At 38.6% G+C, this 12,820-nt stretch overlaps 1 protein-coding gene across 7 annotated transcripts in view; it reads left to right on the top strand.

Moving 5' to 3' along the window:
- fmnl3 (formin-like 3) overlaps positions 1 to 12,820 on the top strand; it is a 54,706-nt gene that overhangs the window by 33,535 nt on the left and 8,351 nt on the right. For 4 of the 7 annotated variants that reach the window (XM_084427650.1, XM_084427651.1, XM_084427649.1 and 1 more), the window contains exons 5-20: positions 2,249 to 2,332; positions 4,020 to 4,128; positions 4,366 to 4,442; positions 5,471 to 5,564; positions 6,448 to 6,522; positions 6,597 to 6,707; positions 6,887 to 7,036; positions 8,158 to 8,259; positions 9,174 to 9,522; positions 10,319 to 10,402; positions 10,596 to 10,720; positions 10,813 to 11,015; positions 11,108 to 11,342; positions 11,664 to 11,732; positions 11,833 to 11,913; positions 12,004 to 12,133. In XM_084427650.1, coding sequence (XP_084283776.1) covers positions 2,249 to 2,332; positions 4,020 to 4,128; positions 4,366 to 4,442; positions 5,471 to 5,564; positions 6,448 to 6,522; positions 6,597 to 6,707; positions 6,887 to 7,036; positions 8,158 to 8,259; positions 9,174 to 9,522; positions 10,319 to 10,402; positions 10,596 to 10,720; positions 10,813 to 11,015; positions 11,108 to 11,342; positions 11,664 to 11,732; positions 11,833 to 11,913; positions 12,004 to 12,133 — 2,078 coding nt within the window. Of the gene's footprint in view, positions 1 to 2,248; positions 2,333 to 2,674; positions 2,810 to 4,019; positions 4,129 to 4,365; positions 4,443 to 5,470; positions 5,565 to 6,447; positions 6,523 to 6,596; positions 6,708 to 6,886; positions 7,037 to 8,157; positions 8,260 to 9,173; positions 9,523 to 10,318; positions 10,403 to 10,595; positions 10,721 to 10,812; positions 11,016 to 11,107; positions 11,343 to 11,663; positions 11,733 to 11,832; positions 11,914 to 12,003; positions 12,134 to 12,820 lie in introns of all 7 variants that reach the window. The other 3 variants (XM_084427648.1, XM_084427647.1, XM_084427646.1) reach the window with 1 other exon arrangement.

The raw sequence follows: 12,820 nt of genomic DNA, 5'->3' as shown, positions 1-12,820 counted from the left end.
CCCTAGTTCCACCGGCTCCCCCTTGATCAGTTGTCATTTGCAGGCTTTCAGCTACGCTCCGTTCCTCCACCTCTACTGCTACAGCGGGTTCTCCAGTGCCAGCGATGTCGCTCAGTTCCATCGGCTCTCCGTCTGCGCCAGTGGATCCTTCGGCTTTGTCAACGTTGGTCATACCCCAGTTGTTGTCAGCCACTGTTACACCTTGGCTCCTCCCTCCCTCGACTCTGCCGTTGGCTGTCGGCACTGGTTTTAGGCTGCATCGGCCTATCATCGTCATCCTCACATCACTATTCCTCCATCGCCATCTCCTGTCACTATCCCTTTGCCGCCCACCACCTAAGCCCTCACCCTCACTGCTCCGTTATCTGTTTGTTATTGGTATGGCGTGAGGTTGCGCCTTCCGGGAGGGGCGTAATGTCAAGAAATGCTCAGTTATCTGTTTTTTCATGGACTTAGTTTATCTTCAGTCACATGTTTCTTTGTCTTGGTTTCCCATCAGTTGTCATGGACACTCATCTAATCATCACACCTGTTCATTATCATCTCACTATCACTTTGTATTTAAATGTGTCTCCATTTCACCCTTTAGTGGTCGGTTGTTGTTCATGTTTGCATGTAGACACGGTTACTTTTGCCTTAATCTTCATTGGTTACCTGAGGTTATTGTCATTAAAGGACCCTTTTTGGACTATCCTCCTCAATCTTGTGACAGCTAACTACTCCTTAAAGTTTAAAAGGCGGTCATTTTAATTACTATACATTGAGTAGCTGTTTAAACTACTGTTTCAAAGTATCTTCCTGAACAATCATACACACTCACATAGAATGTGAGCAAAATCTCAGAAGACACTGGTAAAATATGATTCTGAATTACTTCCTTTGTCTTCTGTGTGAGTCATAAATAACCAATACACTCCTCTCCTGCATTATTAAGAGCTAGGGGTAATGTGTTTCTCATTAAGAACAAAAGGAAAAGAATAGGCAGGCCATTTTCACTGACTTTTTGGGGCTGGATGAAATGGAACAGAGGACTGTTTATTGCATGTGTCCGATCCCTGGCCTCTTTCCGATGTGCTACTCCTTGCTTAGCCAAGACAATCTGAAATAGCATCTGGCCGGACAGGAAAAGAGTCTAAAGGGGAGCGGGGAGGGGGAGGTGGTAGACAGGAAGCTGATGATCGAGTGAGCCCCCACCACCTTTTCAATCTGAAAAGTCTGTTTCTTGCTCAGTCCCACTTTCTTGTCTGTCTTTCCTGTGCTCTTTTGGGAGTCTTATAGCTTTTTTCTGGTGCGTCCATGGCCATTTAACAATAGCGATAGATTTCAACTAATCATTACAGCTTGGGTTTGAGAGGTAAAATAAGAATGAAAATGAGAGACTGGGAGAAAAAAAAGAGTGCATGTGTGTATATAAATGAATGCTTGCTCAGGGGAGGCAGTCTAAACACTCCCACTGTCAGAGATTTAACCTCCTCTCTCAAGCTATGATCTCCACGTTCCTTTGCTCTGCATGGTGGGAATTCCTTTTGCTTAAAGTTTCCCCCTAGAAATCTGGAGCTAAATGAAGGAAATATAAAACTAGCCTCTATTCTGGACTTTCCATATTAGTCTTGCCAAACCAGTCAACTCTGAGCTTGATTTTAAAGTCAACATGAAACAACATTTGCTACTTCTATAATATGGTGTATTTAATGCTATAGGACATTTAACAATAAAAAGGGGCTTGATGTTATCCACCAGTGATTAATCATTAACAATAAATCCATTTTCACTCATCAGTCTGAGGTTTAAGTTTGATGTCATATTGACAGTCTAGAAAAATAACTGTTTTATTTCTTCACTCCTTTTTAAAATCTTGGTCTCTGTCTTTCATGTTTTTTTCATATTTTTAGTCTTTGTTAATATGATCTGTTTGTTGAAGTTTGGGGTCTGTAAAAAAGATACACAACAAACATTTCTTATTATTATCAATGTTGAAAATGATTGTGCTGCGCAATATTTTTGTGGAAAGAGTGAGACATTTTTTCAGGGTTGTTTGACGAATAGAAAGTTCAAAAGAACAGCATTTGAAATAGAAATATTTTGATATATTCGAAATGTCTTTACTGTCACTTTTGATCGATTTTATTAGATCCTTGCAGAATACAAGTAAATATTTCTTACTGACCCCAAACTTTTGCATGGTAGTGTATATAGAGTGTTTGATTTCAGTAGGATGTTAACATCATCTGTTTCTTTAATGTGGCAGGTGGGTTCGTGAGTTCCTCAATGATGAGAACAGAGGCCTGGACATCCTGGTGGAGTATCTCTCCTTCGCCCAGTGTGCCGTCATGTAAGTACACACCCTAAAAGCAACCAACCACAGTCAACTACACAACACGCCAATCCATGCACCATCTTTAGGACATTTAAAAGATCCCAACAAGAAGCCAGGCTTCCGCTGTAGATAAGGACTGTGATGAATTCACTGTTGTTTAATGATAATGAGGGTGCTGAAGGCCCTGTTGTAGGTGCGCTGCATTTTGTTTTGTGCTTTGTTTTGCCGTGCTATATTGTGCTTGGATGGTCCTGTGCGGCTCTCTGCAAAACCCTGGACCCCCTGTTACTGAGCTCTGTTGCTAACCCTCCCCACCCTTACCCCCGCTCTGTGCGGTTCCCTGTGTATGCGGCTCAGGTTGGATTTTGAAGGGCTGGAGATTGGCGAGGACTTTTCGCTGGACAAGGCTAAGTCCTGGAGCAGGTCCATTGAGGATCTGCACCAGAACGGCTGCAATACGCTGGTGCGCTCTGCGCGGCAATCCGTCCTCCGGTATGTACTGGCCTGCTTGTGCTTGCTAAGCTCTGCCTCGCTTTAAAACGACTGAATGTTCGCTTATGTGATAACTTGCATTGGTTTGGTTCAGGCTGCTGGTAATAGTAAATGTAGTTTGGAGACTGTTAAGGTTTTTTGGGTTTTTTTTAAAGAAATTTGAAGAACTGGCACTTTCCAAGAACAGGGTAAAAAGGAGCCTCAAAGTCCAAAAAAACCCTATAAAGCCAACCAAAATATTTGAAATGCAAATTTCTAAGGCCTCTAAATTATCAACATGATCAAAACTCAATCTACTTCATGCCTCCTGTCATGTGATTAATAGTTTATTCTTTTTTGGAAAGTAAAAAGGCCTTTTAGTATCATTTAAAAAAACGTCCATCTTCAGGTCATGGTATATGTGTGTTTTTGCTGTGAAAAATTTACTGATTTCTATAAAGTAAACAAGATTTTTTTTTTATCTTTCATATTGTTAGTAATATTATTGGGAGATATAGAGTGATAACTGATATTTATATGGATCTTGAGTAGTCTGTTATACTGTTTTAAAGATCTTATTGATTTACATTACAAGGTATCAGAATTTCATCTACATTTTGGTCATATTAATATCAGCAACTGGCCCTATTTGCATATTTTTGCTCAGTTTGGACCTCTGAATAAAACTGAGGTTTTTTTTCTTTTTCTTTTTTCTTAAGAATGAGTTCCAAATTCTCCTATATCATTTTGAGCCATAAAGGCCTGATGTATCAAATATGATTTTTTTTTTTAATACAGGATTTTAATACAACCATTTAATGTGTTTTAAACTAGCTACTCATCCTAGGTTAATTTTATATTGGATAATTACTATAATAAATATTTTTCACATCAAAAACTTTTAGCCTCTTTTTGCATTGTTTCATGAGTAATTCAACCTTATTTGAGGAAAGTGTCAACTATTGTTCCTGACTTGTCACAGTTAGCTTCCTGTCTCACTTCTCTGGTGCTCATGCTACGATAGGAACATTAGTGCTTTGCACCGAAACTAGGAGTCACATGCGTGCATCATTTTTCTCACTAAGCCAAAGCCACACTTCCTGAGGGTAGACAACTCACACAAATGAAAGTATTTCTTTATGTGGCGTGTATGATTGATTGATTGTTTGTGTGTGTTCTGTCAAATCAAACACCGCACTTGTGAACTACTAACTTTGTCCTTTTATTACAGCTATGGCTCAACTGCCAACAGCAAAACCATCAAGAACTCCAGATTAGTCAGTCAAAAGGATGATGTACACGTGTGCATCATGTGCCTCAGAGCTATCATGAACTATCAGGTACAGGATGCACAGACCTGATTGGTCACAAAAACCTCAGGGATGTCTGCTCATTCTGAAACTGCTTCTTAAAGTTGTATGAAACCTCATCAAACACAAGAACTAATCCATATTGTTTTTCATATCAGTGTCTGTCCAATTTACAAAGGCAGCACAACATTTCTATTCAATAACCATTGCATTGGGGTAAATGTTTTTTATACTCAAACCGCATTGCATTTTCCTTTCTCACCCTAGTATGGCTTCAATCTCGTCATGTCTCATGCGCATGCGGTCAACGAAATCGCCCTCAGTTTGAACAATAAGAACTCAAGGTAAGAATTAAGGTATTGTTTAACAGTTTTAAGGGACATTTACACAGAACATGTTTTAAGTTTAAAAAAAACGAGTATCAGGGCAATGAAATGGGAAAAAGCGAAGAAAACGTGGTCGGAAGAGTGCAGAGACGGCTCTGCGTGACTGGTATTTACGACTGTAACGTTAAATACAAGTACTCCACAGCGACTCTAGGGGTCGCTGTTTGAGGAAAACGAAAACTGCATAGTGTGCCTTTAATATGTTGGGTTTTCACTGTAAATTATAAGATGACTTGATCTTTTTCACCTCCAAAATCTGTACATTTAGGAGTATTTCACTGTAAAATTACATAAATGTTTCATTAGATCTATTATACTTTTTCGTTGTATAGAATATGGGATCTTACCCTTAACCAATTAACAGGTTTTTACCATAACATTTTTACACTTTTTTACAGTGTAGGTAACTATCAGAGGACCCTGTTAAATGTAATACTGTCAGTGGCCTTAAGTTTTCAATAGGCTGTGAAGTTGGAGATTAGAGAAGTGCATTTGTTTGGTAAGAATGAACTCTTTAGAGCGGATTGCTGTCAGTCTGACTAATTGCATTTGTAGTGAAAGCCTAGATCATTTCAGACTGAAGCATGGAAAAACCCCAGCCTTTCTTACATCTTGAACAGCATCATTCCTTGAGCTCAATGAATCAGTGCACTAATCTATCACTCAATCACAGCTGTAAATGTTTTCTTGGATTGTGTCATTCAAAACATCTCTGAAAAAATGACTCCACCTACAATTACTGATACTCAACATCAGACCTGACCCCTATGAGAGGCTCAAGATGAAAGTGCGATATCACATTTCTGATTTAGAAAATTGTATAACAATGGACACAAAGCTGCTGTTCTCCCTGAAGGATAGATCTAAGCAGGTGTGGGTGGGTGATGATCTGTCAAGTTGGTAATGTTACCCGTCTTATTGTGCGAATCCTGCTCTGCCACTCTAGGCCAGTTGAATGCTCACAGAAGCTTTTGTTCTGCTTACAGAACAAAGGCGCTGGTCCTGGAGCTGCTGGCTGCTGTATGTTTGGTGCGAGGTGGTCATGAAATCATCCTCTCAGCGTTTGATAACTTCAAAGAGGTAGATCCTGGGATATACACACCTGCATGTGTATTACAATAACCACAGATGCTATATTAAATGTTAAAAAAAGTTGTTTTGTTTTAGTTTGCACATACAAAGCCAATTAGCTGGGAATCTATTTTTTGCTTCCCAAATGCATTTGTGGGAAAACACCACATTTTAAGCCAGTCGTTTCATTAAACCCACATCTTTGATAAAGATCTGTGTTTTGGGGGGAGTGAATTGCCTGCAGACTCAACCGTTCACTCAACCTCGCAGTTTTGTTTGCCTAGTCATTTAAATACCGGAAACGGGACAATTACCCCGTAACTGTCCAACTCTATCTTGAGAAAGTAGGAGAGCTAATCAACACAGCAGTTACAACAATGCTGTGAGAGAGACTGAAATAATATGCTGCCTGCAGACTGGCAGAACTAGTCTTCAAAGAGTCTGTGGTAGAACTAACTTTGAATGTAGACTAATGAATTAAATTGAAGCTGATTGAAGTATTTTAGATAGTAAGTAGTATTGTTAATAGCAGCATATTCTGCAAGTTTCCATTTTTCCATGGTGAAACATGAGGCCTAACGTTGCTCATTTGCCCTTTTGATCCCCCTCTTTTTCCATAAAAGTCTATAAAGAAGTCTGACTTTTTCCTGGTCTGAATTCTCCATCTCATCTTCTCTGAACCCCATAACCTCATACCCTGCTGTTTTGAGAAATAGAAAACGCAATCATTTTTTCTGTTATGTTTGTTCTTCTCAAAGTGTTCAAAGTAGGATGTTTATTTGTGAGGATATTAGAGTTGTAACTATCACACTTCATATTTAACACTTGAAATATCTGACTGTACTCAGGGGTTACTGTGTTTCTGTGATTGTCTAAATAAACATATCTGCAGGTTTGTAAGGAGAAGCACCGCTTTGAAAAGCTGATGGAGTATTTCCGTAGTGAAGATGGGAACATTGACTTCATGGTAGGTGCATGAAAGCACTTGGGTATTTTTATACCTGTTTGTTTGTGCGAGACATGAATGTGTTTGTGTCTCAGGTGGCCTGCATGCAGTTCATCAATATTGTGGTCCATTCGGTGGAGGACATGAACTTCCGTGTACATCTGCAGTATGAGTTCACTAAGCTGGGGCTTGATGACTTCCTGGAGGTATTCAGTCATTCTTCAAAATACTCTAAAACGATTCATTGTTTAAATGGGCAAGTAATATGTTTAGTGTGTAGATGCCTTTTTTATTTGAAATAATTGAGTCAAACAGAATATATTCTTTAACTCTAAAAAGTAACCACATGATAAAACATCATGAAACCCCCTGTGTTTCCTCACAGAAATCCAAGCACACAGAGAGTGATAAGTTGTCAGTGCAGATCCAGGCTTACCTGGATAACGTGTTTGATGTCGGAGGTTTGTTGGAAGACGCTGAAACAAAGAATGTGGCCCTGGAGAAAGTGGATGAGCTGGAAGAGCATTTGTCTCATGTAAGAACCATTAGATACTCCCTTTCCTTCCATTGCTAAATGTTATTATTATAAAATAAAAAAAGTAGAACGGTAATAGAATAGCTGCACTCCTGTCTTATGTTTTTCTTTTTTTAAGAATCCCAATTTGTGCACTGTGAACACAAGTTAAGCTAAATATAATTGCTTGTGGGCGATATATTAGTTACAATTACCAGTAGAAATATAATGTGATGGAGAATCTTTAGTTACAGAAAAATCTCAATTTATCAACTAAAATGAGAAAATCATTCTGGGTTATCATATCATAGCAGATTATATTATAAGAAATAAAACTATTTTTTAAATAATTATATATTTATTGATGTTGCAACATACATGACTTTGAAAAAAACGAACTAAATTGATCAAATCTATCTATCTATCTATCTATCTATCTATCTATCTATCTATCTATCTATCTATCTATCTATCTATCTATCTATCTATCTATCTATCTATCTATCTATCTATCTATCTATCTATCTATCTGTTGGTCATGTTGTCACTTCTAATATCTTAATGACTTCACCCTTATCTGAGTTCAGGGCAATTCCCTATCATTCACCACCATAACATAAAGCAGCACACACAGCTTAATCATTCACTTTTGGTGCAGAGGGATCTTAAAATATTATTTATAATCTGACTTGCAGACTGATTGGGCTTAAAAGTGCTTAGTTTAGCACATACTGGGCTGTATATCTGAGTATGCAGACAGTGTGAAAACAAACCTCAGATTGTTCCTCTGATCTTGACTCAGTAGTGGGCCTTTCTGCTGGACTATGTTATGCTCATGGCAAAGGTCATGAAATGAACAGAGAATCACACAACAATCCCTTTGCTCTCGCTGGGGGTGGAGGACAGAATTCCCCAAATATTCCACTATGTGTGTAATCTCCACTGCTTCAAAAGTGAAAGTGATGCTGCCTCTGCTGTGTCATACTGCTGGGAAATTATCTTTATTGATCTGTAAGAGAGTGAGAGACACAGAAGAAAGCTTAAAAGGGTATGGGATAGATGTTCTGAACTGCCTCTCTCCTCTTATGTTTGTTTCACCACCTCTCACGCTGTCATGTTTGCTCCCTTTCTTTTTGTTCTAGGTAACAGAGAAGCTTCTAGATGTTGAAAATGAGACCATGATGAAGGTAGCAGACCTGGAGAAACAGCTGTTACACAAAGACAAGGAATTGTTAGCCATAAAGGTAGGCCACCATCACTCGCTCGAAATCACTTAAATCACTTTCACTCATGAGCTTGACATGCAAATAGCTCATAGAATGATTTATTTATACATGAATAAGTAATAGTAATGATGATGACAAATTTATTCAAGAATATGTCATTAGTAAGGATTATTCACCATTTGTAGCTTTTGCATGGTCTGGTTACTAGATATATAAATGTTTAAAAACATACCATGATTTTAATGTAATAAAATACAGTTTTTTTTGGACGTTTACAATGGTACAGCCAAGTTGTTTATATGCTGGTATGCTGATTAGCATATATATATATATATATGGAGAGAGTGAGATTTGGATATCTACTACTAGGGTATTCTTTAAAGTACTGTCAAAGAAAATACCATGGCAAATAATTATGATAATCATTTAGTACAGTGGACCCTTTTCACAGTTATTAACATTGTAAAGCAAAGTTGAGTATTGTATTGATGGATTCTGACCAACTTAATCTCTTGATATTTTTACCTTTTTTGGAAAGTCATAAAAATGCTGTTTCATGGATAGTGGAATTTTTCCTTTGCAATGGGGCAATGGAAACGCAAAAAAATATATTTGTTGTAGTTTCAGTTCATCATTAAAGAAAGTTTACCCAACTATAACAACGTTCCCTTCTGAGAACCCAGAAAATGTTAAAAAGATGTTTATATATCAAAATATAGTATCACATACTGTATCATCCATACAGGTTTTTTTTTACTCACTTTGAGTCATAACCAAACAGAATGTGCACGAACAGAACCATATTTAGTACTCAAAACAGGACTGACAACCATCTATCCACCATAGTATTTTTGGGGGAAATTACATATGTTGTATGTACCCCAACATCCTTGACTCTTGACTGCTCTTCCTTCCTTCCCATGGTTATCCAGGAGACGTATGAGTCCGCCAGCACACAGGTGCACACACTGCGGCGGATGATCCAGGAGAAGGACGCTGCCTTCCAGAGGCACAACAACATAGAGAAGCGGCTGCTGGAGATGGAGCAGCAGGGCACCATCCGTTTACGCAAGCAGCCTGATGGGGACATTGCCATTGAGGCTCTGGGTGGTGGAGGAGCAGCAGCTGGAGCTCCTCTGAGAGACCTGAACTCACTTACTGCAAGCATGAGTGGGACTGGAGGTCTGGGTGTCACTTCATTCGCTCCTATTGAAGCTGTTGCTCCAGCCCCGCCGCCGCCACCACCACCACCTCCACCTGCCCCACCACTCCCTTCAGAAGGTACTCAGAGAATAGCCAGGAAAAACAATAGGGTGAATGTGTGTTCTGCATATGAAATTCACTTTATCGTGTGTCACATATATTCATTATGCAATAATCTTCATGGGGGTGCTCTTGGAGACTCAAAGCAGATTTTATGTGACAAGATACTTAAATTTGCAGTATAAACCTTCCATAAGAGGGATAGAGAGGGAGATGCTCACCAAGACTGCATTTGTCATATTTATTTGAAATAGCAGCATTTATTTGAAATAGAAATCTTTTGTAATATTAAAAATGTTTCTTTAATTACTGTCACTTACGATCAATTTAATTCATCCTTGCTGAATAAAAGTAATTAAAAAAAAACTTACTTAACGGTAGTGTATATAAATAAAATAACATAACATAAAAGAAATCATTTGATTTTAGGCAGACAGGGAAAATATTTGATTTGGCACCAGCGCAAGCCCACTGTCAATGGAAAGCAGGTATGTAGGGATTCCCTTAAAGCTCCAGATTATGGAGACTTTATTAGAGTTATTGTAGAGTAAGATAAACAGAAAAACAAGGCAAAGCTGTGCACGCTGTTTCCCTCTGAGCTACAGACCTTCAAATATACAAGTCATTGCACGCTTAGCAGGAAAAGGAAAAGCTAAGGGTGTTTCCTTTAGCTAAGGAGCGGTTTCTGCTGAGGAAGCAGCTGGACTGGAACTAACTAAATATCCATTAAGCTTCTGACTGTATAGGAACCGTTTTTAAGAGTAAAACTGAAAATAAACACATGCTAATTTATCAAATCTCTCTTGTTTTATAGTCGAGTGTGTTCCTATTCCTCCTCCACCTCCTCCACCTCTGCCCGGAACATCACCATCAGTCATCCTTAGTGTTGGCTTATCAGGTAATACATAATTAAAAATATTAATAAGAAAACTGTACTAAAGTATCTTGGCTCCAATTTGTTGATAAAAAAAGATCAAAGTGAGTGACAAATCGCTCATGATCTTGTCATACACAATTATATATATATATACATATATATTCTAAGTTAGTTAAGGTATTGCATGACCCTTATGTTTCTTCATCTCTCATAGCCATACGCATCAAGAAACCCATAAAAACCAAGTTCCGCCTTCCTGTCTTCAACTGGGCTGCACTGAAACCCAACCAGATCAATGGCACCGTCTTCAATGAGATCGATGATGAGCGTGTGCTTGAGGTAATATTGAGCGTGAATCAGATTTGCACATATTTCGAGTGTGTTCCTTGAAACTCTCCACTCATCCTAAGTGCTTTTGTTCTGTCGTGTAGGAGTTAGATCTGGAGAAGTTTGAGGAGCTGTTCAAGACTAAAGCCCAGGGTCCTGTGGTGGATCTGTCATGCTCAAAGAGCAAAGTTTCCCAGAAGGCCATTAATAAAGTGCAGCTACTTGATGCCAATCGCTCGAAGAACTTGGCCATCACTCTGCGCAAGGCCAACAAGACCACAGAGGAGATTTGCAAAGCCATTCAAACGTACGCACATACTCAAGATTTTCGTCATATTGTGTCTTCATCTTCTCAATAATCTCATCTGAGATGAATATGATGCAATTTCCATGTTGCAGGTTTGATCTGAAGGCCCTGCCGGTGGACTTTGTGGAATGCCTGATGCGGTTCCTGCCCACGGATGCTGAGAGCAAACTAATGCGGCAGTACGAGCGAGAGAGGAGACCTCTGGACCAGCTTGCAGAGGAAGACCGCTTCATGCTCTTCTTCAGCAAGATTGAGCGGCTCACTCAGAGAATGAGCATCATCACGTTTGTGGGCAACTTCAGTGATAATGTCAACATGCTGACCCCGGTGAGCAACTATGATGGTCAACAAATGGAAAGCTGGGAATCTTTTTTAATGGATTTTTTTTTTTTTTTATCGACATCCTCGTTGTTTGTGGAACAGCATTTGAATTCAGTATTTACATTTTAGGCGTGGGCACAGGCGTAGACTTATCAACCTGTCATTACTCTCTGATTTTAGAGTTGTTAGGCTTGTGGTAAAGTTTGTTTGACCATTTTATTCCTGGACCAACAAAAGATGTTTATCTAGAAACACATTCTTGCCAATATCATGGTCACCTTGATCAAATCATGAATTGACATCTCTTTAACTCTTTGACATCCACAGCAACTCAATGCCATCATCGCGGCATCAGCTTCAGTGAAGTCTTCTCCAAAGTTAAAGAAGATTCTTGAAGTAAATGTCTACTTGTCTTGTTCATTATAAAGGCTCAAGATCATCTGAAATGTGTCTAGAGTTATGCTTAACTGTCTTGTCTGTTTTCGTTTCCACACAGATCATTCTGGCTGTGGGCAACTACATGAACAGTAGTAAAAGAGGCTCGGTGTATGGTTTCAAACTTCAGAGTCTGGATCTGGTGAGCTTGGTTGTAGAAGTGGCTTTCTACATGATGGTGTAGTTAAATCACAGTGCTGTTCTCACTCATGCTGTTGTTGTTCTCTCTCAGCTGCTAGATACTAAGTCTACTGACAGGAAGATGACACTGCTCCACTACATTGCTCTGGTCGTCAAAGAGAAATATCCTGAACTGGCTACCTTCTACAATGAACTGCACTTTGTGGATAAAGCTGCTGCAGGTCTGTGTCCTACAGGGTTGGAATTTGAATTGAATTGACCATGTCCCTTAGGATGTTGAATCGGTATTTAAATTAGAAATACAACAAATGGAATTGTACAGAATGGCAATTCAAAGAAAGTTACACAACAGAGGAAATTCATTATTGCTTTGTGGTGTTTGGCTCCATTTAGAAGCGTTTGGGGTAAATTAGAGCATTGAGTCAAATCAATTATTTATTAATTTATTAAATATAGTGAAAAATACACTACCGTTCAAAAGCTTGGGGTCAGTATTTTTTTATGTTTTTGAAAGAAGCCTCTTATGCTCACCAAGCATAAGATCATTCATTTGATCAAAATACAGTAAAACAGTAATATTGTGAAATAAAACTGTTTTCTATTTTAATATATTTTTAAATGTAATTTATACCTGTGATGGCAAAGCTGTATTTTCAGCATCATTACTCCAGTCTTCAGTGTCCCATGATCCTTGGACTCACGAAACAATATTTTTGTTGAACCGTGATACACTTTTTTTAGGATTCTTTGCTGAATAGAAAGTTCAAAAGAACAGTATTTATTTGAAATGGGAATCTTTTGTACATTATAATTGTCAATTTATATTGCTGAATAAATGTATTATTTTCTTTTAAAATCTTACTGACCCTAAACTTTTGAATTGTATTTGATGAATACATTTGTCCAAT

This window comes from Rutilus rutilus (genome assembly GCF_951802725.1).
Source record: "Rutilus rutilus genome assembly, chromosome: 13".
NCBI classification, from domain to species: Eukaryota; Metazoa; Chordata; class Actinopteri; order Cypriniformes; family Leuciscidae; genus Rutilus; species Rutilus rutilus.
Note: the sequence above shows the minus strand (reverse complement) of the source record. Positions and strands in the feature narration are given on the sequence as shown.